General features: G+C 43.6%; 1 protein-coding gene and 1 non-coding gene across 2 annotated transcripts in view; one reads left to right on the forward strand and one right to left on the reverse strand.

The window, feature by feature from the left end:
- The window catches only part of Mthfd1l (methylenetetrahydrofolate dehydrogenase (NADP+ dependent) 1 like), a 177,030-nt gene that overhangs the window by 84,711 nt on the left and 66,192 nt on the right, over nt 1-26,127 (forward strand). The window contains exon 21 of the mRNA XM_027400996.2: nt 21,734-21,873. Within this exon, the coding sequence (XP_027256797.1) occupies nt 21,734-21,873 (140 nt within the window). The remainder of the gene's footprint in view (nt 1-21,733; nt 21,874-26,127) is intronic.
- Nucleotides 7,236-7,339, reverse strand: LOC113834105. The gene has a single exon (XR_003482405.1). It is a non-coding gene; the product is annotated as a U6 spliceosomal RNA (small nuclear RNA).

The raw sequence follows: 26,127 nt of genomic DNA on the forward strand, positions 1-26,127 counted from the left end.
CTAGTATCTGTCAATTAAATGACCTTGGATGTATTTTTAAGTAGTACTGAACCTCAGTTTTCTCATCTGTAAAATGGTAGTAGTGAAATTATTTTAATTAGTCATCCAATGGACATATTCAGAACCTACCACACTAAGAACTGGGGATTCAGTGGTTAGCAGAGCAGATCTAGTGGCAGGCCTTGTGGAGTGTTCTGCTAATGGTGTATGCACCAGAGAATATGGTCAGTGCCAGAGCTATTAGCAGTCATTAGAGTACTATTAAAATCAATGTTTTTTTTTTTTTCTTCCTGGAATCCTGGTGTGGTTTTTGTGACCTGATAATAGGGAGTTTTGCAACCAGTAGGCCCAAGTTTTATTTGCTAGTTTCATACTGTCTCCTATCAGAAGGGGGCACCTGCCACAGAGTTTTTGCCATAGGCAGTTACTAGCCATAATCTTAGACCAGAAGGAAATAAACAAAAACAAGGATTCTTGGAAGAGCACTTCATTGGACACTGGAAATTCCCTTTACCATGTAAATACCCATGATCCGTGTTTAGCAGTTACTTCCTGCACACTCACCATCGGCGTAACATCAAGCTCAGAAAGTGAGTTCTTCCAGTAGTAAAAAATTCTGCTTGCCAGAAGAACCTAGATCTACACTTTCCATACTGTGACAGCTCTGGTTCTTTCAGAGTTATCGAGACTGATCTAAGGATCCCTTGTAGACAAAGTCAGAATCAAATGAGGATTTACGAAATTCCATGCTTCAAAGATCCGTGTAATACAGCCATCGTGTACTTTGCTGCTTAGGCACCGAGTCCACAGCAAGAGAGGCTAGGCACGCTAAGTAGATTTGTTTGGTTGAGCATACGTAGCAGTAGAGCTAATGGCTGAGGAGGCTGGGGAAAGGCAGATACTGAGTAGATGGGCACTTAAGTGAAGAGGTTCTAATGTATTGACTTCGGATGACAGGGCTTCTAGAGTAAAACACTCCCAGTTGATGCTGACGGAGCTCTCTGTGTTACTTTATCAAGCAGGTATTTACAGGGTGTGCCTTATCATGACAAAATATCTCTAAAGATACACGTTGATGGTGTCTGCAAAGCACGGTTGCTCCCCTGTGGCCTGGACAAGACATTAGACTCTGGGCAATGTGTTGCTTGGTGGCATTGCAATTGGGAAAATGTGAAGGTGGGTCAGATGAGGTGTGGGATGTGGAGGGTGGCACTGATGCAGGCTTAGACACTGTGGGATGGGAGCCTCCTTTTGGTAGTGTGAAGCAAGAGCTTTCCGAGGATTCCGTGTTCTCTTTGGTAACAGCAGAAGCCCTTTACTATAATATTCAATAATATCAAAGGAAAAACTGATTTATAAACCAGAGGGAACTATGCAAATGTCAGACATGCTTCTAATTACTCCTCTGATTCCATTGTGGTCTGAGGGGAGAGTTCCCTGGTAATCATCTTGCCCCAATGGGAGAGCCAGAACACTCTTCAAGGCATGTTAACTTGCTGTGCCTCAAATTCCTTGCATGTAAAGTAAGGCTGTTTAAAAAATAAACATGTGAAGTGTGTGTGTGTGTGTGTGTGTGTGTGTGTGTGTGTGTGTGTGTGTGTATTGGGGAATGGGATAACCATGGCACATGTGTGGAAGTCAAAGGACAAGTTTGTATGATTGGTTCTCCCTTTACCCACTCAGGCATCTCATCAGCCAAAATAGGACTTTTAAGAGAACTTTCCTAAGGGATTTAAAAAGAGGGTGTGTGACACTGTGCTGTGTCAAGTTCTGGCCTGTCATCCTACTAACTCTTACCCAGTCCTCATTGTGACTCTTCCACCGTTATTGACACGTGACTAGAAAAGGTTAAAGTCCTTTTAAGAACTGGGTTTATTTTGGAGTGATAATGATTCTCATTTTAGTTGTATGGTATGCATCGCTTGGAGTCTGCATCTTAGCTATGCGGCAGGAAAGTGTCAGTTGCCACACAGCCAAACTTCAGAAGTTTTCATCTTTGTGGTCACCAGCCCTTCCTTGCCTGCATTCCAGGCACTCATCATTGGCTTCTAGCGGATGTGGTAGAGAGACAAACCAGTAGAGTCTCAGCAGAGAGTCGGGTGCACAACCTGAAGAGACAGGGGCATCTCTTAGAATCTCCCTGTTTACAGCCGTTTAGTAATCACTTTCAGTTCTGTCCCAACATCCAGGCAACGTCCTTTTGCCTACCCAGAATAATTATTCTAAGAAAATGGAACAGTCCATTTAGCCTTACAACAGCCCAGTGTTTATTTAATTAGCTGCATGAGTTTGTCAGATGAGAGCCAAGTGCTTCATGAGAATTTTAGAGCAAGTGCTATCGTGACAGTAATGACCCCTTCTTGTGAGCCGGTGGCCCCCGTGAGAGTCCACTCAACCTCCAGGCACTGATGCAAGGCAAATCTCCCTTTGGCATCAAACCCGAGTCAAGGGTTATTTTTGCAAAAAGACAGAGAAAGGAAAAGAAAGTAACACTGACTTCTTATTTTTCAATTATTATTGTCTCATTTAAATTATTTGTAAAAACTTCAACCGTCCACAAACCTTAGCTTTTGCTTTCTTTCTTTTTTCTGTTCATTTAATTGGCTTTAACCCAGTTTTCAGATGAAGGCCCTGCCTCTACTTTAGAGGGTGGACCTGGAATTGTACATGCTCATAGCTGAAGGTCTTTATATCCAAACAGTTGCAGCCACAGGAATCCCTGGATAGACTTAGGATGTCTACTGCCCTCTCCCGTACTTAAATACTGAGAGAATGGGCTGGATGTGAAGGCATGTACCTGTAATCTTGGAGGACTAAGAGAGACTGTGAGTTTGAGGCCAGCCCACACTTGTCTCAATAACTCAACTGTCCTTCACCTAAATCAATGAATATATATTGTGATATGATACCATGCAGTGTATCTTAATATACACAGTAGTAGATGGTGTTTGTATTTCTGTATTAGCCCACTTTCTATTTCTACAATGTAATACTACAGATTATGTTTTAAAGAAAAGAACTCCATTTTGACTTTTGTTCTTAGCCTGGGCTGATGGCCTGTGTCTTCTGATGTTCTTCTGGCTGTCAGACTTGTGAGACAACAAAAGGCATCGCACAGCAAGACATCGTGTGTGTGTGTGTGTGTGTGTGTGTGTGTGTGTGTGTGTGTGTGTGTGTGTATTGTGTGTGTGCATTGTGTGTGTGCATGGTGATGGGTTAAATGGGTGAGTGTCTATGAGTACAGGGTGTGGGTATGCGATATGTGTATGTGCGTGCATGGGTGCGGTGTGTGTTTCTGCCTGCTTCCAATCTTTTTTCTTTCCTTTTCTAAAATTTATTTTTTTGTTGTTTTGACTATTGTTTTAGGGGAGATATTTTTTGTACATGTGCATGCAGATGCCTTAGGAGTCCAAAAGAGGACACCAGATCCCCTGAGTAACACACATGACATTGGTGCTGGGAACCAAACTCAAGTCCTCTACAAGACCAGCCCATGCTCTTACCCACTGAGCATCTCTCTATCCAAGGTGTGGCACTTTTGAGGCAGGTTCTTCCTTGGTAGCTTCCTTTGGCCTGCTCACTGTGTGAGCTAGGCTAGCAGAGATGCTCTGACCTCTGCTTCCTGAGTTCTGCATTGCAGGCTCCGCATGGTCCCTCTTAGAGTCCCACCAGTATTCCACCTCACAGCCCCGACCCTGGAGACTGTATTGAATCGCATCAATTCTGAACCAGATCTTGGTTCAGGCTCTGCCCTCGCATGCCTCATTGTGTTTATTCAATTCCAGTGGGAGTATAGGGAGGAACCATATTCCAACATGGCACTCTCTTGCCTTAAAAATGTCTTTCTCAATGTATTGCTGAGTAAAGGTGACCTTGGGGGCCACTGACTTTAGTCATCCTGCTTTGCCTTCATCCCCCATCCTTTAGGACAGTTGTAAATCTTCCCTTGAGTTTCAGAGGACTGCAGTGAATAGTTAGTAACACCCAGCTACTGACTTACTCACGCCATCTGTTTTTATTGCAATGAAATGTTAAATACTTCATCATTTAGGTAGAGGAAAGCCAGACCAAACTAAACATTCCTATAATTTCATCCACCCTTTAAAAAAAAAAATGTGAGTTGAAGTGGTATCCAGCTTTTGAGCTTAGAGGCTCCTGGAGCTCGCCCTGTTGACATATAAAACCCTGCTCCCGGCCAGGGCTTCACTCTGTTATGAAGTTCATTTTTGTGTCTTGAGTAATCCTATACATAATCATGTCAGGAGGTAAGAACTGGGTTATTAGCAGTCTGGCTGGAGGGAATTAGGAACCCAGGCAGCTGCTGGGTCTAGAGAGTAAGCTTTTAGCATTGTACTCGGACAAGCATTCGCTGAAGGAATGTTGGTTCGTGGTGTCCCCAGACGCCTGACTCGACGCCTGACTCCAGGAGCTTGGTGCGGACTCCATTCGCTGATCTCTCAGTGCTGTACCACACATGCTTTCCTATAGACTAGACCTCTTTGATTTCCTTCTGGTCTTCAATCCTTAAAGAAAATAATAATAAGATTGAGGGAAGCTCAGTGGCAAGTGAGTGCTCTCCCAGCACAGCCAAGGCTCTGGGTTCAATCCCCAGCACCAATAATGATAGAGGCTCAGTGGTTAAGAGCACCTGATGCTCTTATAGAGGACTTGGGTTCAGATCCTAGCACCCACATGGCAGCCCACAAATGCCTGTCACTCCAGTTCCAAAGGATCTGATGCCCTCTTCTGGCCTCAGTGGGCCCCAGGCCAGCATGTGGTGTACATACATACATGCACGCAAAACACTCATACACATAAAAGTAGAAAATAAGCAAGATTGGAACACACTGGTTCTATACTATGTGGCAAAGTATGCAGATTAAGTTAACCAGTCCCCTTGTTCCCAACACTCCACCAAGTCTTAATGTGCTGTCTCTGTGTGCTTTAGGTTTGGGTGCTAGTTTGGAGATAAGATTCCATGGCAGAGGCTAGCATGTCCAGGGCCTTGGATTCAGTTCCCAGCACTGCAAATGAAGGCAGAGACATGGCATGTGATTGAAATCTCTGTGACTTGGCTGCTGTGACCTGAACAGTTGACTGTCCAGTTCCTCCTTGTAGCAATACTGAGTGGCAGATCTGGTAATGGGCCTCTCCAGCAGACACAAGTACACACATGGTCTACAGTCACAGATACATAACACATAAAGAAAAATTTTTAAAAAAATAAATACTTTTTAATGGCATTTTTAAAGTAAAATGTTTTAAAAGCCATTTTGGACATTAGGAATGCTCAACCTGACCTTGACCTTTTCTTTATGCCCCGCATAATGCAAATGTGTTTAAAAATGAGCTCTGCGGCTCATTCCTGTTTGTGATTTATGTATATTCCAAACAGCGTGCTTGGAATATCGTTCTGCTTATCATCATAAAATGTGGAGTTCAAATAAGATCCTTGTCAAAACATCGTGATGCAGAGAGATTAGTGCTGTGAGGGTTGACATAAGATGACTTTAAAAAGTGGTCCTGAGGTTAAGCTGGAGTTTGTGACTTGTGATTGCCTGAGCCTTCTAGGGGATTTTCTCTAATGTCCATTGCACAATAGGTTTCCAGATTACGTTACATGACTGCTATCCTAGCCCATCTGGGCCGAGAACATCTAGCCTCGGGGTGCTGGACAGGAGCCAAATTGCCTTTTATAGTTTCAAAAATTGAAATTATGTGAGGCTTTTTTTGTGTGTTTTTTTTTTTAACCTTTTTTTTTTTTTTTTTTTTTTTTTTTTTTTTTTTTAGCAGTATTTGGTGTCATTACAGTATGGTACTGTTCCTATACAAGGCACATAATGGGATTTTGAACAAGGAATGCTGGGAAACTGGCAATTCCTAAAGGAGTATAATTTAGTATATTTTGTCAGAGACCTCTTTGCATCTTTGGAGAAGGGCATTCTGGTAGAGGAAGCAGATTGCTAGCTGCTTTCTAAAAGCTGCTGACCGCTAGCCACTGTAACTGTAAATGTTCTCATTTCACTGCTAATGTTGCGGCACAAAGTCTGTCTCTGCAAAGTCCACATAAGGGCTCAGGGTCCTGTGGACTGCTTGTCTAGCTCACAACAAAGCAGAGTTTTAAAAGCTAGACACAAAAGTGGTGTCCAGGTGAAATGATAAAGACAGACAATAGAATTTAAACAAAATCAAAAGCCAGAAACAATCAAACAGCATCGCAGTAAATCGCACCTCTCTTGGGTAAACCTAGTCAGCCTGACCAGGATGTCTATAACCACTGCTAGCACTATCTTACTCTGGAGACCTAGCCAACGGGGTAAAGTAAGAACAATGTAAAAAGCATAGATAATGTTTCTATTATTTATATATGTTCATGGCAGAGATAAAATTCAAGACGCCAACTTAAATTTATAGTTAAGTAATAAAAGTTTTAATTTGCCCAGTTGACTACAGTATAAATATGTAAAAGTCAATAGCCTTCCTTTATGTCAAGGATAAACATATTATAATGTGGAAAGCGATCCTATTTATTCATACCCTCCTCCACACTATGAAAATACCTAGGAATAAATTTAACAAGAAGTGAACATGGAGAAATAATAATACAGCCACGTATGAAATTGAGTTATTATTAATACAGTGAGGACGGAGTAAAGAGTAATCTCATGATTCTCTTTGTCACACAGATACACATGCCTGAGCAATGTGGCACTGATTTTGCTCCAAAAGCAATATGGGAATGTGAGCCATTTAGAATGGACTCCTTTTAAAATCCTTAAAGGGCTATTTTCTTTTACTGTTTTCATCAACTGATTTCAGGAACTCCTGGAACTCGTCATTTAAATTTTTAAAATTTTTAGCTTTGTCTGTATGTATGTGTGCCTGTCTGTGTGTCTGGGAATTGAACCCAGTCCTTTGCAGGAGAGCAAGTATTCTCATTCTCTCTCTCTCTCTCTCTCTCTCTCTCTCTCTCTCTCTCTCTCTCTCTCTCTCTCTTAAATTAGAAACAATCTTGTTTTACATCCCAGTTCCCTCTCCCTCCCATCCTCCCATGCCCCCAACCAATCCCCCATCCCCTTTCTGCTCCCTAGGGAGGGAGAGGCCTTCCATGGAGGATCAAAAAAGTTGGTCACATCATTTGGAGCAGGGCCTAGGCCCTCCCCCATGTGTCTATATGTGTGTGTGTGTGTGTGTGTGTGTGTGTGTGTGTGTGTGTGTGTGTGTGTGTTCCATATATATATATGGAACGCTTCACGAATTTGTGTGTCATCCTTGCACAGGGGCCATACTAATCTCTGTATCATTCCAATTTTAGTATATGTGCTGCCGAAGCGAGCACCTTGCTTAGATTCTTAGTTAGGGTCATCCTTGTAGATCTCTGGACATTTCTCTAGTGTCAGATTCCTCTTTAAACCTATAATGGTTCCTTCTATTAAGGTATCTCTTTTCTTGCTCTTCTCTATTCCCCCAACTCAATCTTCCTGCTCGATCATGTCTTCCTCCCTGCTCTTCTTCTCCCCTTCTCATTCTCCTAGCTCTCTCTCCCCTCCACATGCTCCCAATTTACTCAGGAGATCTTGTCCCTTTCCCCTTCTCCAGAAGACCATGTATGTCTCTCTTAGGGTCCTCCTTGTTTCCTAGCTTCTCTGGTGGTGTGGATTGTAGGCTGGTAATCCTTTGGAGAGCAAGTGTTCTTAACCACTGAGTTACCTCCAGCCCCCATTTTTTTAATGTCTTGTTTTTATTTGTATTTTATTTTGACACAGGCTTCCATGTAGTCCACACTGGCTTCCAACTCGGCATATAACTGAAGCTGGCTGGGAACTGTTTTCCCTCCTGGCTTCCTCTCTGAGTGCTGGAATTATGTGTATGTGTCACCTTGTCTGGCTTCATTTGCCTAGAGAATTGATTTTATATGGGGGTGGGGGCAGACTCTAAATTGACCACCTCTCCTGCCTCCTTTGGGATGTACTCAGCCTGGTCTTGTCTTTATTCAGGACAAGTTGTTCCGGCGTGAGTAAAATGGCTACAGAAGTGGTTCTCAACCTTCCGAATGCCTTGACCCTTTAACATAGTTCCCCATGTTGTAGAGACCCACAACCACAACCATAAACTTATTATCATTGCTACTTCAGAACAGTAATTTCACTACTGTTATGAATTATAATGTAAATATCTGACATGCAGGATATCTGATATGTGACCCCCCCCAAAGAGGTCACACACCACAGGTTGAAAGCCATAGGGCTATATAACTATTACCATGTAACACAGGACACTATGTATATATATAATATTTTATCATAATGTTTATTATCCCAGCAAAAGGGCAGAAATTACAAAGATTCGTTTCTTCCTTTCCTTTCTTCCTCCTTCCTTGTTTTGTTTTTTTCTGTTGGAATCTTGTGTTACTCAGGCTGGCCCTAAACTCACTGTGTAACCAAAGATGACTGTGAATCTTTAATCCCCCTGCCTCCTCCTCCTAGGTGCTGAGATTACAGGTGTGCCCACCACTGCAGTTTATATATACAGTAGCTAGGATCAAATCTGCTCCCTTGTGCAGCTAGGCAAGCATTCTATCTACCTCTGCCCCCAGTCTTCAAGTCAAAGTGTCATCATGCCTCTTTACCTTGCAAAATGTTGGAGCAAGGTTCATGAAGGGCTGGTTGAGGTTGTTCCTGGAAAGACTGTAATCCCTAGTTAAATGTTCCACCTTTGGCATTATGAAGCCAGCATAAAGGACAAGTTCATATCCTGATATTTCCAGTTAGTTCCATGTGGAGAAGTCTCCCTTGAGTCTAACATTTTTAAAACCTCATTTCATCATGTAATATCCCACTGTTGGAATACAGATTCTCTGACTTCCTTGGTGGTCACTCATGCTGGGGGGTGATTTTGGGGAAGAGGATTCTCACTGACACAGCTGCTTGAGAGTCACCCATGCTCCTGTAAGTGACCCCACCAAACAAACTCACCATTCCACCGACCTACACTGGCATTCTTTCTTTGGGCTGCTGTCAGTGCCCTGCCGAGGGTGGCTACACATTGGGTGACATCTCTTCAGGAAAAAGCACAAAGCAGATGGTGACACAGATGACTTGGCATGAGCTCACTTCTGCCTGGAGAAGCATTCTCAACACCACCACCTTCCGCTTGAGGGTGATCGTGGTGGATCCTGAAAAGTCTTAACTTTCCCAGCCCCCATTCCATCTCTCTGTGTCTCTCTCTTTTTCTCTTCCTCTTTCTATATGTGCATCTCTCTCTGCCCCCCTCTCTCTCTCTTGAGACAAGTCTGGCTTGGAACTCATATACCTGAGGATGACCTTGAACTTCTGATCCTCCTGCCTCTACTTTCAGAGTGCTAAGATTACAGACATTTGCCAACCTTGCCCACCTTAGGAGGTGGTGGGAGTAGAATCCAGGCCCTTATACAAGCCCTCTACCTACTGAGCCACATCCCCAGCCCATCCAGGAGATCTTTTGAAAAGGGATATGCCTTTCTTCCTCTTTGCCCACTGGTTGGGACATTTATGATGGCAAGGGCTCCAGCAATCATCCTGGACCCCTGGGTAGTAGCATCTCCAGATGAAGGGGGATCTGGCACAGAAATTCAGAGTGCCAACTGTGGTCTCTTTTGTGTGAGAAAAAAACTATGCTTGCATTGGCTCCTTCTTCCTGGCTCCTCATATCTGTGGGTAAGCCTAATCCTGATAGGCTCATTTGTGGAAAAAAACAGCCTACTTACAGACATCCTAGTATTTTTTCGTTTAGATCAGTTCCTCCTGTGTATTGCTCATAGGCTATTGGGGTTTTCTTTTTCTTCACAGCATTAACCTGGAGGGCTGAAGTCAAGTGACATTTCTAATTTAGAAGAGATGGCGAGGTTTGCTCGAAGCTTTGACTGATGAAAGAACTGACGTTCTAGGGACTGGAATGTGTAAAACTCTGTATGATGTGTGAATGCATGTAAAGATAAGAGGTTGGTGTTGAGTGTCTCCCTCTATTGCCTTCCACCATACTTTTTGAGCCAGGTCTCTTGGGGAGGCAGGAGGTCACCCTTTCTTCTAGATTTGCTGGCCATTGAACCCCCCAGGATGTTCCTGTCTCTACTCTCCCAATGCTGGGGTTACAGACATACATGTACAGGGTATGTGGGTGTTTGGAATCCACACGCAGGTTCTTATGCGTGCGCAGCAAGCACTGTACCCACTGAGCCATCTCCCCAGCCCCAGAATTCATTGATTGATGCCTCAAAGCCACAGCACCGAGAAAACAGCTGTTGGCTTAAAATGCTCTGGATTCAGACTTGAATCAGGGCAACAGAAACCACTATTATATTTGTGTTAAACTGGGAGGAGCGTGGGATATATGTGTAGGACTCTAGAGGGTTTCCTGTTCATGGTGTGTTAAAATCATTTCCAGTCTAAACTCACTCTCTCTCTCTCTCTCTCTCTCTCTCTCTCTCTCTCTCTCTCTCTCTCGTGTGTATTCTAAACCAAGAAGTGGTTTTTGGAAGCAAACTACTTTCATAGTAATTATATATATATATATATATATATATATATATATATATATAGAAATCATATCATGAAATTTTTGCCTGGCCTTAAAAAGTAAAAGCCATCTACACTCACCCAAAATACTCATGCAATTTTATAAAGCAAGCCAAAAGACTGAAGGATATGGGGAGAAAAATACAGATGAAGGTAGTGTTGAGAGAGCTGGTGTTTGGAACTCAAAATGTTTGCATATGTAAATGCCCAAGCAACAGACAGGCATCTAGAAACTTGAGTGAAACACAGTTCTCACCTCGGTGCTGAGCTGGGACTTTGAATGGATGCATCTGTAGCCACTCATCGTAGGCTACATTGGAACCCAGTGAGAAAGAACAGCCAGAGTCATTTCTGTTTGCACAGAAAAAGTCTCAGCCCTGCCCCCACCTGCCTGGCTTCAGCTGCTAGGCTACTACCCACATCTGTGCCGCTCATACCAGGGGAAATGCAAGTGTGAACTGCTGTCCACAAAACGTCGTCAGCACCGCTGGCAGGCAGCTTGAAGCACCCAGCCAGCCCACTTACACACTGCTATTAACATTTATATTAAGCTCTGTGGACAGCATACAGCAGCCAGTCTTGGCATTAGCCATACCCTCTGAAATTACAGGCCCAGATTTCCCCCTTCTCCTCTTCACCAAGCACACCAGACCGGATCCTTGTGCTGTAATAGCGGAAGGTGTCCTAGGCACTTAGCTCTGGTCCCTCCCTTTCCAAGTCACAACTCTTAGGACCACAGGGGCCTGTCCCAATTGTGTTTTCATACATTTTGAACATATGCGCACAGGCAAAATGGAATTCAATATTGTGTGTTGTGCTTTGAAAATGTAGTAGACGTACAGATGGCCCCCGTCTCTCAGTTTGACACAGGCTTCACAATAGTAGGAGAGTATCTACATTCTGTGGACAGCATCCTGGGAAATTTGGGATCTCCGCTTTTTTGGCTGGTGGTAATAACATGATACTAGGCAGTCAGACCCACCATCACCAAGGAAACAGTGTGATCTGATGTGAGGCTAGAATGTTCAACGGGTTAGGGACATGAAATGCACTATTGGCTTAACATATTCTCAACATAGTGTGTGTCTATCAGGACAAACAAGGAGTATCTGTGTACACACTGCTCTCCCATCCTACATCTCCAAGCCCTGGCCTTGTAGATTGCCCTCTCCCCAGAATGTAGCATGAGCCCTCTAACTGCCAGGGAGTCTTTTTCTAGAGAGAGAGCCCCATTATCAGCCAGTTGGCCCAGTATCACCTAATCAGTAATTCACCCACTCGACACCATTTTGAAATACCACCTTGAATGCTCTCTTTTCTCCATATCATGGAGTAAGTGTTAAAGGACACTCTTGAATGTGTCTTTGTCTAACCCTCTTATTGCTGTGGTCCATTATCCCACTTTGATGGTATGTATCACCCTGTTTTGCTACGTGGTCAGGTAAGTCATCCATCAGTATTTTCAAAGTTCTGGAAGTCAGCTCCATGTCCGTGTTCCCTATGGGGCAGTAAAGATAAGCATAGAGGTTGCTGGTGCTGGAGTGAGCCATGTTCCCAGGGTTTTCCTCTGCCCTGGGTACCAGTGCTGAGCAGAATGGGCCAAGGCTACCATGGCCTGCTTGTGAGAAATGGGTGAGCCCAACTCTTTTTCTCCTAGATAAAGATTATGAGTGATACTTTTCTCAGAGAATGTCTGGCTAAAGTCTAGAAGCAGAAGTAATTTCTCAGTCAGCCACACAAGTGCAAGAGCCATCCTTGGGGTCTGGAGTGCTGGTTCCACTGGTAAAGCATTACATGTCTGCAGACCTGAGTTTGGATCCCCAACACCCACATAAAAGCACTGGAGGGTGGGGGTGGGAGGATGCAAGAACTCATTCACTCACCTAGCTGAATCAGTGAGCTAAGAATGCATAACTTAATTTTTTTCCAAACATTTTATTCCAAATTTAAATTTCTCTTTGGCCAAAATCAACTTATAAAGCAAGATGATTAGCGGTAGTTCTAAATAACTAACCATAGCTAATTAATCTCTGGGAGTGGGGGAGGAAGTTTTGAATCCTTCTTCCAGAGTACATTGGTATTTTTTTAAATTTTCAAAACTTGTTACTACACACAACACACACACACACACACACACACACACACACACACACACACACACACACACACTGGCCCCCCAGTGTTGGGATTGCAGACATTTACCACCACACTTGGCCCTGTAGAGTCATTGTATGTTCTTAGTGTTCTCTTTCCCTCCCCCAGAGGACACCCCCAATAGCTTCCTCATGCTCTGTGCTCCAACTTCAACCTTCCCCAGTGTGTGGAAACCTAGCCGTTGGACAAGAGAGAATGGTCTTCCAAATAACATTAATTTGTGGTTTTACTGATCTTTTCCTTCAGTCTCCAAATATGTGCCCAGTAAGTTGAATTTTTTTTTTGTATCCTCTATGGAAATCCAACTCTTTTACATTTAATAAAATCAAGGGACCGTGAATTACATAAACAAAACCTACAGAGCAGAAAGGCTTTTGTTTTTACTAAAATTTCATAGACCTAAGATAAGTTAGATCCTCACAATTAATATGGTCTAAACCAAGGTCATTGTTGTTTTTTAAGCTGTAACAATAATGCTGCCTTTCCCTTGTGGCTCAGTTGATGACTCATCCGGGTTTACTTAGTCTCCTTCTAGCCACTGAGAAAATAACTAAAAAACCCTCAAAGGCTAGCCCACCTTGAGCTGCAGTTTAGAACGCATGTGCTTCAGTGGCTTTGAACTGACTCTTCCAAGTTCATCTGCAGGCAGCTGCAAGGAATAACTGTGTTTACACAAGGCAAAAGGGGCCCGTGTGGGGACTCATCTTTGTTTCCTTTAGCTCTGCACAGAAATGACAACCCATAGTGCTTCAGGGTGAAGCCTAGCCTCACATGCCTCTCTTCTACCTATATGTTCTTCCCTTGCAATCTCTCATTCATCATGAAAAAGTGAGGTATGGCATGGACAAAAGCTACGGTTTCCTTTCTCCCTCTGTTTATAAAAGTTCACTTTGAGAACTGACCCAATCTGTCCTGTGTAGACATATTTTTTTTTAACCTCAGCCCATTCTGAGTTGGGCTGGTGTTAGTGACTGGTTCTGTGAGAACTTCAACAATCCATAAATCCAATTTCACGTCCAAGGATAATGGAGAACTCAATATGTTGTGTATTATATGTATGTGTTGCATGCATCACACAGAAAATTTATTACTATCATAAAGTGGCTATGAAATCTGACAGTACTGATTTTTCTTTTTATCTTCTGAGTGTTTATGGAACAACAGTGCTTTTGTGACATAACAAGGTGAAAATTCAATTCGCAACTCTCGTGCTCATCTTTGGGTGCTTCAGGTATGGGAGACTCAAGGAAAACCTGTCTTGGTTTAAGGAGCATCTGTCTCCTCAGTTGGGAAGCAAAAATGAGAATTTCAAAATGAAATCCGTTTCCTTTCTCCCAGCCCATCTGCTTACTTGGTACAGACCATCTCAGCTAGGAAGTTAGAGTCACCCACTCCTCCAACCAGTGGTGAGAGAGCTGGTGCCTGGTTTAGGGAGACAAGTCTTGAAGGGTCTCAGACAAGTGCAGAGGTGGTTCTGGGAGACCACTTGGTTGAGGAGGGCCACCACAATGTGTTTGTGTGGCCTGTCTGGGCTTGGTGTTAGGGACCAAACCCAGACAGAATGGGTCCCTGAAGTGTCCTCTCTAAAATCTTTCTTAATTCACCTCAAGTCCCATCTCTGTTGGCATGGCAACTAACAATTAAGAGAGGTGATGGGTAATCCTTACATGAATCTCTCTAGGAGAAAACATATTTCTGAAATCAAAGAATGAAATGCCCTTGGAGCACAAAGGTAATTGGACTTTTCCTTGAAAGCAGTTCAACTACAGAAATGTTTCGAGGTTGGCTGATGCAGCAGCGTGGCGGTGTGGAGTAGAGATGCTAGCAGAGACTGTAGTCCTGTCGGCCTGCCTTTCAGTACAGCTGCATAACACAGTGACCTTGAGGTTCCTGGAACCTTTTCATCATTAGCATCACAGGCTTTAAGCAGACAGCTGTGCTGGTCATGTGGGAAGAGGGAAAGAATCACCCAGATCACTGGGCCTGTGCCCATTGTCTTGATGCAGGAGGGCCCATCCCACTATGGGGGACAACATTCCTAGGCTAGTGAGTCTGGGCTGCATAAGAAAACTTACTGAGCATTAGCTAGAAAGTGCCATCCCTCCATGGCCAGTGCTCCAGTTTTTGCTCTGGCTTCCTTTGGTGATGGATTGTGACCTGGTATTTGTAAGCTGAAGCAAATCCATTTCTTCCCCAAGTTGCTTTTGGTCAGAGTGTTGTTGCCGCAACAGAATAAAACTAGAACAAATGGTCAGGTAGAAATGTTCAGTAAGTGTTCCATCTTCTCATGCCTTTTTTTTTTAATACCCCCCCACACCTTATACACTTTTTAACAGTTAGACTGACAACCCCAATCCACCCCTGTGTCTTCCCATGCAGCACATTTCCCCTGGCTCCTCCTGGACCCTCCTTTCCTGTGTATTTTCCCCTGGCCCCTCCTTCCTCCTTATATTAAGTCAGGAGTCACCTTAGTCCCCAGTTGCCAAGTTGCACTGACCCCATTATTGATGCAATACATCAAAGATGTGCTGGGCGGAATTTCTTATTTGGATAATTCAGACTCCGGCATCTCAGTGAATGAGGTTATGGTGATTAGCATAATAAGCGTGGGCAGTCCTGTAATCTAGCCTCTGGTGCATTTGTAATATTCTCAGAGGGAGTATCTAGAAAGTCCAGCACCGCTTTGTTCTGCTTGACCCATAGCCAGCCGCCTGAGTGGGTTGGAGTGGTCTTAGATTTTTGGAAGTGGGCTACAGTTTTAAGCATTATAGGGTAACTGGTAGTGTCCCTTGCTTAGTTAGGTGCCAGTAGTGACCAAAAATATCTGAAGAAACTGCTAGGTGTCCCCCACCCCCTCCAGTGGGATGGAGGTCATAGGGAGCAGCATCATTCCACTCAAGAAGAACTCAATGACATTTTATGGTTTGTGATACCATAGGGATAGGTAAAGAGGTTAAGGCATTAGAATATCCAGAGATATATATGAGACAGGATGGAATTCAGATTTACCTGCATTCAAGTAAGTAAATAAAATTTTAAGGCCAGATTCACGCCTTTAATCTCAGACCTTAGGAGGCATAAGGGTCTCAGTGACTTTCGTGCCAGCTTGGCACGAAAACATAGCGAGTTTTAGGCCAGCCAGGGCTACATAGTACAACCCTGTTGGCGGGGATGGGGTTTTAAAAGTATAAAAGTAGTTTCAAAAACAAAAGGCCACATCAGCATTCTCTCATGAATGGAATAGACTCATGACACCCTCACCCAGGGGACTATAAGGAGTTACTGCTTGCTCCGAGTAGGTAGCCATATTCCTGGGGATAGCCACCACTCAGTCACCCTTGCTTGTAGAAGCAGCCATAACTAAATGCGGTGGGCCCCAAACCAGATAATAAAAATAATAAGCTAAGAAAAGAGGAAGACTTGCTGGGAAGGGGGTTGGTGGGAGGGCAAAAGGACCATATTGTAGACTATGTATTCATGTAAATTATGAAATTTGAAAATAGAAAAGAGGCCAGAGTCCTGCTGCCTGTTCTTTGGGTAATTAATTTACCTTCATCACAGTAATGAAGTCCAGTTGTGGATTCAGTTGCCTCACTAAATGAGGATATCTCAGGTAGGCTATTGTAGAGACACACCACAGGGTAGCAGAGGTTCAGTTGTCAGGTGAGAAGAAATGACAGCTTTTCCTAAAACCTGTGATGTGTGTATTTAAGGAGATGTGCTCTGGGTGGATTGGTGGGTAGCAGAGCATGCAGTGAAGTGGGGACAGCCTCTGACTGGAGCCTGCTCACCACAGACAGAGGAGCCAGGAAGTTAGAGAATGCCATCCCTAAAATGCCTCACAGTCCTAGACTTTTATGAGCCTGTATTTGACAGGATTTCTCTAGGAAGAGGTACTATTAACAAAGATGGGTGTTTATTTTGAAATCTGGGTCTTAATTGTCATCACCTCTTTCTTCATTGTATACAAGGAGCCAGAGATGTCATAGGGAAACTTGGCAAATACAAACTCCCTCCTTCAGGGTATGGGAGTGGGGAGTTGTGTTTGTAGAGAGCACATGGCCTGCCTCATGTCTTTGGCAGCATAGCATTTTTGTGGCTGTCCTGGTCACTCCTGCTCTATGATTTTTTACACCAGGACTCTGGGTGCTCCGGGGGATTGCCGTGGCCAAGCCAGCTGCCTATGCTTCAACCTCCGTCTGCACCCAGAGCTCTGTTTTATGAGCCTCTTCTAGCTTGAACCCAATGACACTCCTCCGCCCCCCTCCCCCTTTTCTGAGCTCCTTGTAGATTTTGGAGCTTGAGTCAAGCCATCCTGCAGGATAACTTCTGTGCTTACTCGCTGAGCCTATCTGTCAGCATTTCCTGTTTCCATTCATGCTGTAAGTGAAAGAGCTGTAACAAAAAGAGAGTGCCAAGACAAATAACGTCTGTGGCTTTCGAAAATATTTTTTATCACAAGCCTTTTTTAAAAGGCAGTCTTTTGAAACCTATGTTCCATGCTTTTCAGGAAAACCAGGTCATGCTAAGTGGACTTGCTTCATGATTTAAGAACATGTCTATTAAATTTGATGTAAGATGACCCTTTGGTGTGGCTCTCAAAAAATTTATTAGGGACAGCAAATAAGATAAGGAAATAAATAGCTTGTTTTAAGGTCACCAGGGAGGTTTCATTTGTCAGTGATTCCCCGGAAGTCCTGAGGAAATGAAACCTGCCAGTAAGAGTGACTTGCCCTTTCACACGAGTCCAGGCATCTTTTTAAGGCCCTGTGGGACTAAGGCTGAACCCTGTAGTGTGGGTCTCCAAGTTAGTGGCTGGTAATGCCTTAGGGAAGTACTTCCTGCTTTAGTAAGCACTGCTCACCCAACAGCCAACCTTCTCATACTCTTTGGCGGCTTGCAGTGTGGAAACAAACGACCTGAAAGGGACCACATGCACAGAAAACAGCAGCTTTCACAGCATGGGAATCTGTCTCTTCCCTGCTTCCTGCACAATGTTTGGCAGCTGGAGTCCAGGGACCTTCACAGCCATGGCCCATTTCCTTCCCCCTTAACTAAAACGCTCGTTTCCACCACTTTTTCATTTCCAGTTTGTGTGTTAAAATACAAATGTCGTTTAGACATTTGAGACAATAATATCATTCATTGTCAGATACATGTATGGCATTTACACCAGCGCATCTTTGATTTAAAAAAACAAACCTGAGTTTTGTAAGGAAGAAAAAAGAGGATAGGTAGGACTGACGCGTTGTTTTGTTTTGTTTTGTTTTGTTTTCTTCCCCCTGTCTTTCTTGAGTTGTGACTTTTGTGTTGGCTGTTGAGTCCCACACTGTTTGTGAATGCACTTCTATGTGTCTGTGTATTGGAGATTGTATGTGCTTGTCCCTCGTGTCTGGGGAGGAGCAAGCAGAATATGTACATAAAGATGCTACTTATACTTGACGGGGTGGGCTGAGGAGCACAGAGGTCAGATCTTAGGAGTGTAGTGGCATCTTGTTGAGTCCACAAGACCCGAGATACATGACGAACAGGCATTTATTAGGGAAGCACTTACCCAATTAATAGTAAATAACCACCGAGGTCTTTTTGCTCCTGAAGGTGTAGTCTGTCCTTTCTGAGTTCCGACTACCGCCCAAGAGAGCCAGCCAACCCCTCCTCTTCCTTATGAGGGGTCATAGCTGCACATCTGAAGCCATACCCCTAGGATGCAAGTCCACTGGGAAACAAGATGGCACTATACAGGAGTGCAGGATCAGAAGGAGAGAAACAATAGCTGAGGTAGAAAACGCCCACAAGAGGGCAAGAAGACAGGAAACTCCCCTGCCTGAGATCCAAACAAGCTTCTAGGAGATGAGCCACTGAGCTGGGGTTTAGACACTGGATTTAAAGAGAGGAGAGGAAATAAAGGACTTTTCCAGGCAGGAAGAGAAGAGCAGAGATGAACTATACTGTAGGGTTCTACAGGAAGCTCGGTAGCTTGGCGCTGCTACAGAATGAGGTGCGGTGTCTGTGTCATGCATGTCCCTGCGTATCTTTGTATGCCCATGGGTGTCAGTCCTCAAAGTATCACCCACCTTTTTTTTTTTTTTTAAGACACTTTCTCATAGGCCTGAAACTCACCCATTAAGGTTAAGTTAGCTGCCTATCCAGCCCCAAGGATCCATTTGTCTCCACCTGTTCGTCACTGGGATTATAAGCATGAGTGACCATGCCTGGCTTTTTTTTTTTTTTTTAAATTAGAAACAAGATTGTTTTGCATGTCAATCCATGCCTGGCTTTTTATAATATGGTTCTGGGAATCAAACTCATGTCCCTATGTTTATGCAAGCGCTATACCAACCACGTACCCTCCCTGCCCTGGAGTGTGGAGGGGGCCAAAGTAGGTAGGGATGGTTTGCATGAGCAAGGCTTCACACAAGGCTCAGGTGAAGGTTCTTGGATTTTCTCCCCCTAGAACCTGTGAACAGAGGAAAATGTGGAGACCACACTGAGAGTTAAGACAGAATAGCTAGGGCTAAGAAGGGAAAAGATTATAAAGGAAATGCATTCATCCTCTGTGTCTGTGGGCAGGAGTTACAGGTTTGGTATTTGTAGTAATTACTTTTCATACTGTTGGATAAGGAAAAAGGGTTCGTTTTGGCTCCCAGTACCAGTGAGTTCATCCAAGCAGGGAAGCAGGGGGTGGCATTCCATCCACAGTCATGAAGCAGGGAAAGATAAATATTCCTCTTGGCTCAGTTTCTCCTTTTCTCTGTGGTCCCTACATCTCCCACATCCCAGGATCCCCAAAGCATCTTCATACACACAGCAGCCTCTCACAGTATCCTTGCAGGGGTGAGAAGTCATCTCTAATTTCGACCACTGTCGATGCAATCATGAAAATCTTCTCATCTGCAGTGTAAAGGAGGCAAGTCCTTCCATTGTTGTGCTATAAATCTATGCAAAGAGAATGTAATAAAATTCGGGGAAGGGGGGGCTAGCGATGGGGGAGGGGAATAAATGAGAACAATGCCATGAAAGCCTATTCTTTTCTATAGCAACCTAAAAACATTAATTTTTAAACATAAAATTTAATAAAATGACTTCTCAAATGTATGTCAGTTGCCATAAAAGATGTTTTATGTCCTTGGCCTATAAGCTCACCCTTGGAAATTCATTCCAAGAGTACACATTGAAAGAGATTAAAGTGCACATGCAACATAATTTCAGTGTGTCGTTGTGCGTGCTAGAGGCTACCCAAATGTTCAATAACAGAGGGAACAGCTTTACAAATTTTGGCACATCCGTGAACAAAATTACAAGCTGCTGTTTTTATAATCATAAATTCTGAAAGTTTGTGATACAGAAATAAAATTACACTTGTAAGCTAAAGGAGACTACAGAATTCTGTGTATTCTGGAAAAAAAAAACAGGTACATGAAATGCTAAAAGATAGAGTTTAAGATTGCATCTGAAATTTGTTTTCATCAGTTCTTGTTAAATTTTCTATATCCCACAAATACTAGAGCGAAATATCTTCATTTGTTCATTTCTCACCTTCTGTGGTACTGCCGAGGAGTGAACTCAGGAATTCACTTCTGCAAGGCAAGCATTATGCGACCGAGCTTCAACCCCAACCCTTAAATATTTTTACATAAACCATAGTATATTTGTTTACTTCTACTTCCCATCTGTACATCAAATATGACCTTAGCTATAATATCAGTAGATGATGCATATTCAGAAATTTTTTTACATCAGTAGTATCTTCCCAAATGATAATGGATAATCGTTGCACATGAGTGTCTTTTTTAAAATGTTGATTCAAGTGGGGCTGGAAAGATGGCACAGAGGTGAAGGGCATTGGCTGTTCTTCTAAAAGACTGGTTTTGATTTCCAGAGGCCACAAGCCTTATAACTTTTCGTAACAGGGGATCCATGGCCTCCTATGACCTCTGCAGATACCAGGCACACAAATGGTGTACAGGTAAACAAGCAGGCAAAACACCCATAAACTTAAAAATTGTTATTTTAAATTCTGGTTCTGGTTGATTATATCTCATGAGTCAAATAGTCTAGCTTTTAAACAAGCTCTTAAGTGATGTCATTGCTCTTAGTCCACAGCTCAAACACACTGAATACCAGGGCCCTGGAGCTCTCTTTTGAGTAGAAACATAATTTAATAGTCCAGTATCTGTCATGGTTTTGGAAAACAATACTCATTCTATCTGCCACCTCCACAAATGCCACAATATTCGGGGGGAGAGGATATGCAGGTATACATATGTGTGTACATGTGCACACAGAGGTCAGAGGAGGCATGGGATGTCCTATTACACCACTTTCTGCCTTCTTCCTTTCAGCCAGGGTCTCTCAATGAACCTGAAACTAACCTGGTGGCCAGTGAGCCCCAGCAATCCTCCTGCCTGCCTGCCACAGGGTTGGGGTTATAGCTGCACACAGCCACACCAAGCTTTCTTCATAGATATGCACATTCGAACTCAGTTCAGATGCAACAAATGCTCTCACCCTCTGAGCCCTCTCCCCAGTCCACACAGAAACATTTCTATCAACTGGGAAGACATCTGAAGAAATGAGTATCTCTGTGGTTCGGTAACTAAGCTGATGTCTTTCACCACATCTAATGATCAATATCCATAAGCCATGCCTCCAACTTGAATTTTCCTCATCAACAGAAATGATCTGCCACCCCTCTGATAAAGTTGAAAAATCCCATCTGTGTGAAGAAAAGCTTTGGTTTGAGCTGGAGTAGTGGGAAGACAGTTGTTGGCCTGGCAATGAGTCTTTGTAGCCTGTTGAGTCCAACAGGGTAGAGCTCCCTGACTTGTATGATGAAGTTGAGCATCTTCTATTGTGAGGGAGATGTCAGGATACCTTTGTGTAAATACAAGACACAGTGCCTTGCAGTGACCTTGGTGTGGCAGGGGTAGGGGCCGTTGTGAGCCTTGCCCTGTTATTGGACACTGATTGCCAGCACCTGGTTCTGTTTTCAGAGACTAGCTCATTCCCTACTTGTTTCCACGCAGTGACTGAAGCTGGCTTTGGGGCTGATATTGGGATGGAGAAATTCTTCAACATCAAATGCCGAGCTTCCGGCCTGGTGCCCAACGTGGTTGTGCTGGTGGCCACTGTTCGAGCTCTGAAGATGCATGGAGGTGGGCCAAGTGTAAGTTCTTGCTTTTTTCTCCTAGCTTTAAGAAAATAAAAAGTCAGGGGATGAAGAGATGATTCTGTGGTTAAGAGCACTTGCTGCTCTTAAGAGGACCTGGGTTCAGTTCCCAGCACCTACATCTATCTGGTGGCTCTCAACTGCCTATAACTCCAGTTGCAGGGGATTCAATGCCCTAGTCTGGATTCCATGGGCACCTGCACACACATTGTGCTCATAAACACACCCAGGATGCATACACACATACACATAAATAATAAAAAAGCATTTAAAGTTATATATGGGCTGGAGATTTGGCTCAGTGGGTAAGAGCACTTGCTTCTCCTGGAGAGGACCTGCGTTCAGTTCCCAGCACCCACATGGTGGCTCACAGCTGTCTGTAACTCAAGTCCTAGGGGATCTGATGCTCTCTTCTGACCTTCTTGAACACTGGGCATACATATGTAGGCAAAACACTCATACACATAAAATTTTTTAAAAGTTTTTTTTTTAAAAAAAAAAAAAAAAGAAGCTCACACAGGTAATCCTTGCACCCAGGAGACTTGAGACAGGAGGACTGCCACAGGTTCCAAACCAACCACGGCTCAGAGTAGAACCTGTCTGAAAGAAAAAATACAGTGCCACATAGTATTTGAGACATAGTATGTGCTAGATGTTTCCAGTTGCCTATAAATTCTGCTTCCTTTCTTTGAAGTTCACCCCATAGAGCACTTGGAGTTTAGTTCATTCATGTCAGCTACATGCAGTGCCCACACATGACTTCTAAACAGCGCCATAGAACCACCTTTGAGTCTTCAGGTTCATTCCTGACACACAGGCCAAGACTCTGTAAGCATGTGGACTGGGTCAGGTGGGTAGATGCACTCTTTCCTCGATGAGGGCCACTGGGGTTGGGATGACGACAGCTTTAATGGATCTTCTGTGCTTTGCCGGATACTTTTTGTGGCACAAGGATGTTATAGATTTTCAGGTTCCACCTAAAACCTCTTTCCTTCTATGTCTGCAATTATGATGTTGCCTTGTGACTTCTGCACAGCCCCACAGGCTTCTTAGGAGTCCAGTTTGGGAAATGCAAATTCTGCTCCCCCCACTCCGCCCAAGGTCTCACTATTTAGTCCTAACTAGCCTGGAACTCACTATGTAGACCAGCTGGCATGGAACTTACAGAGACCCAGTTGCCCCTGTCTCCCCATTGCTGTGTTTAAATGTGTGTGCCACCACACCTAGCAATTTGTTTTAATATATGTGAAGGTTTTTAATGTCTATCTTTAAAATGTACAAAATGGGTGTATGTGTTTTTTAAATTTGTTTGGGTTTTCACTTTAGAAATTTCCAAGTGGGAAAATTTTTATTTGAAGCATCATTATTTTCTCACCTGATATCATTAAAGCATGAAAGAAATCAAACCTAATTTCTTAATAGGGTACTATGTTCACAGAAGTCATAAATAACAGGTTTGCTGCTGGCAATCTATGTCGCTTGACCGTCTTAGCATTTCTTTGTCCTAGGAACTATTTTTCATCCCTTTTTATAGCTGAGGAAGGCAGGATTTTCTGGGTTTGGAAATAATAACCAGCAGCAGATCAAATCTGAAGCCAAGAACATCAGTCAAACCCCATTTGTCCACACGCAGGCCCAAGGGTTGATGGTTGGTACACATGTTCTGAACTCCAACTCAATACTGGACACCGAAGCACTTCATTTTACCTTAAGTTGCATTGCCATCCCAAATGCAAAATTTGTAAAGACACACACATGAGGTTGTAAAGACAGACATTATGAATCAGTTATTCTGATTATGCTTAAAATTCCAGTTGTTGCTATCAGTCCTCCACTTTAGACTTTGAATCGCTAGACTAGCTTCTACTTTCAAAAAGTAAAATATATGTAATTTGAAATGCTCTCTTCTTCCTCTACCATTCCCACATTTATACTCAAAGGGCTTTGGTCCTCTAAAAGGTTTAAAAGTCTGTCTGGTCTGGTTTGGTCTTTATAAAATAAGGGAGGAAATCGTGGAGACACATGGAGCCCCAGTTCAGGGAACTGGTCAGACCTAGAATTTACAGTCCAGGGCTTTCCCAGGCCTCAGATTATAAAAATGTTGAATATGATTTTCAATCCTATTGCACTTCTTCTTACTGTGTGTGCTGCATATCTAGGTTGTGTTTTCTTCCCAGTTTTTCCTTCCTGTTTCTTCCTTCCCTATTTAACATCATGGTTCTATGGCAGAGAAGGTTGCAACAAGGTCCCAGATCAAAGGTAGAAATGCAGATCATTTAGTCAGCTTCCCATTACTGAAACATATACTTGATGACCAACTCAGAAAGATATATGATTTGTTTTCACTCATATCCTTTCAGTTTGTTTGTTTGAAACAGGGTTTCTCGGTGTACCTCTGGCTGTCCTGGAACTCCATTTGTAGACCAGGCTGGCCTCGAGCTTACTGCCCTCTGCCTGCCTCTGCCTCACAAGTGCTGGGTTAAAGGTGTGTGCCATCACCTCCCAGCTCACTCACATCTTTCTAAATTGTAATCATATGGTCAGCATTTGTGCCTGTAGCAAGGCAATTCATCAGGCTGGGAGCCCAGGGCAAAGAAAACCCACTCACCTCGCGAGGGTGGGGTCCCCTATCTCCTATGAGACTTCCAATTAGGTGCCTGTTTCCAAAACTACCACCTCCCACTAGCTTTACCAGGGAGAACATACCCCCATAGATGTGTGGGCAACATTGAAGGACCAAACTATTGCTTGAGTGAACAGCAGTAATCAGATATGGCTGGACAGGGCAGCAAAGCCAAGCACCCCTTTCCTGGACCTGGCCTCACACTGTTTCATAAATGTCTCTCCCCCTCAGATTCTGAATTCCTTGCACTCCGGCACTGTCTTATTAGTTATTATGTCCCAGGGCCTGGCATATTCTGTGTTCCGGAAATGTTTTCAGTCATGGAGTTGCAAATGAACTTTGATCTTCCAATCCTGCATCCATTTTATTCTGTGTTACCCACCTCAGTGTGTTTGCTTCTTACTTAAAGCAGCTCTGTTATATTATTTTTTTGGTCCAGAGTAATTTCTGCTCCCTTTCGACATCATTGCACAGATAGATAGCCGAGGCCACCTTGCATGTGTTTACTCAGCTGAGATGGCTCTTTTAGTCCATTATTTGTGCAGAGAAAAATCTTATGAACTTTGAACTTGCCCGTTTTAACACAGTTATTTTTCTCATGGCTGTGACCAAAAGCCTAACAAGAAGCAACTTAAAGGAGAAAGGGCTTGCTGGGGATTTTGATCTGAGCCAAGAGGATCGGGGTCATCAGTGTGGGGAAGGAATGGTGACAGGAGCATGAGGCAGATGGTTGCAATGAGTCCACAGTCAGAAAATCAAAGAGACAAATGCTGATGCCATCTAGCTTTGTGCTGCCTCCCTTTTCATCCAGTCAGGGACCCCAGCCCATAGGATGTCACTGCCTCCATTTACCACGGGTCTCTGGAAGTACCCTGACAGACACCCCCGGGGGCACGTCATTAATGCCCTGGGCATTTCCTAATGCATTCAAGGTGACAGTGAAGATTCACAGTCTCATCACCAGCATTTTAAATTCATGGCCTGTCTTCCAGGATGCTCACCATTCTGGATGCAGTTTAAGAGCTGACACCCCTACACACCTGAATCCACACAGTCTTTCACACTTAACCCTCTAAATGTGCTCCAGTGATAATAGTTCTCAAGAAAATAGAAGTCATCATATATGTAGATATGTGGTGGAAAGTGGAGTGTAAGAAGGAATCGGGTCACGGGATTATAAAACCTGGCAAGTCCAGAATCTGGGATCTACATATCTGCCTGGACCCCTGGGAAGAGCTGATCATGCAGGCCTAGTCTGATGGCAGTCTGCAGGGAACTTGGCTCAGAGGAGCTCAGTCTGTGCTGTATTGGGGTCTACTGGTGAGATGAGAACAGCCAAATTATGGAGATTATAACATCCTGATTTTTCTCAGGTCTACTGATCTATGAATATAATCTCATCAGCAAATATCTTCATAAAACAGAGAGAGACAGAGAGAGAGAGAGAGAGAGAGAGAGAGAGAGAGAATAATGCTTGACCAAATATCTGGGCACTATGAATTCCCACCAAGTTAACAAGTGGAATAAACCATGTGTTTTAGTATGTGAGGCATTGACTAGATTTCATTCCTTCTTTCCTTTCTTTTTTTGTATTAATAATTGCCTCAAGGGTCCCTTCTTTCTTTTTG

The sequence above is a fragment of the Cricetulus griseus genome, chromosome 2 (genome assembly GCF_003668045.3).
Source record: "Cricetulus griseus strain 17A/GY chromosome 2, alternate assembly CriGri-PICRH-1.0, whole genome shotgun sequence".
NCBI lineage: Eukaryota > Metazoa > Chordata > Mammalia > Rodentia > Cricetidae > Cricetulus > Cricetulus griseus.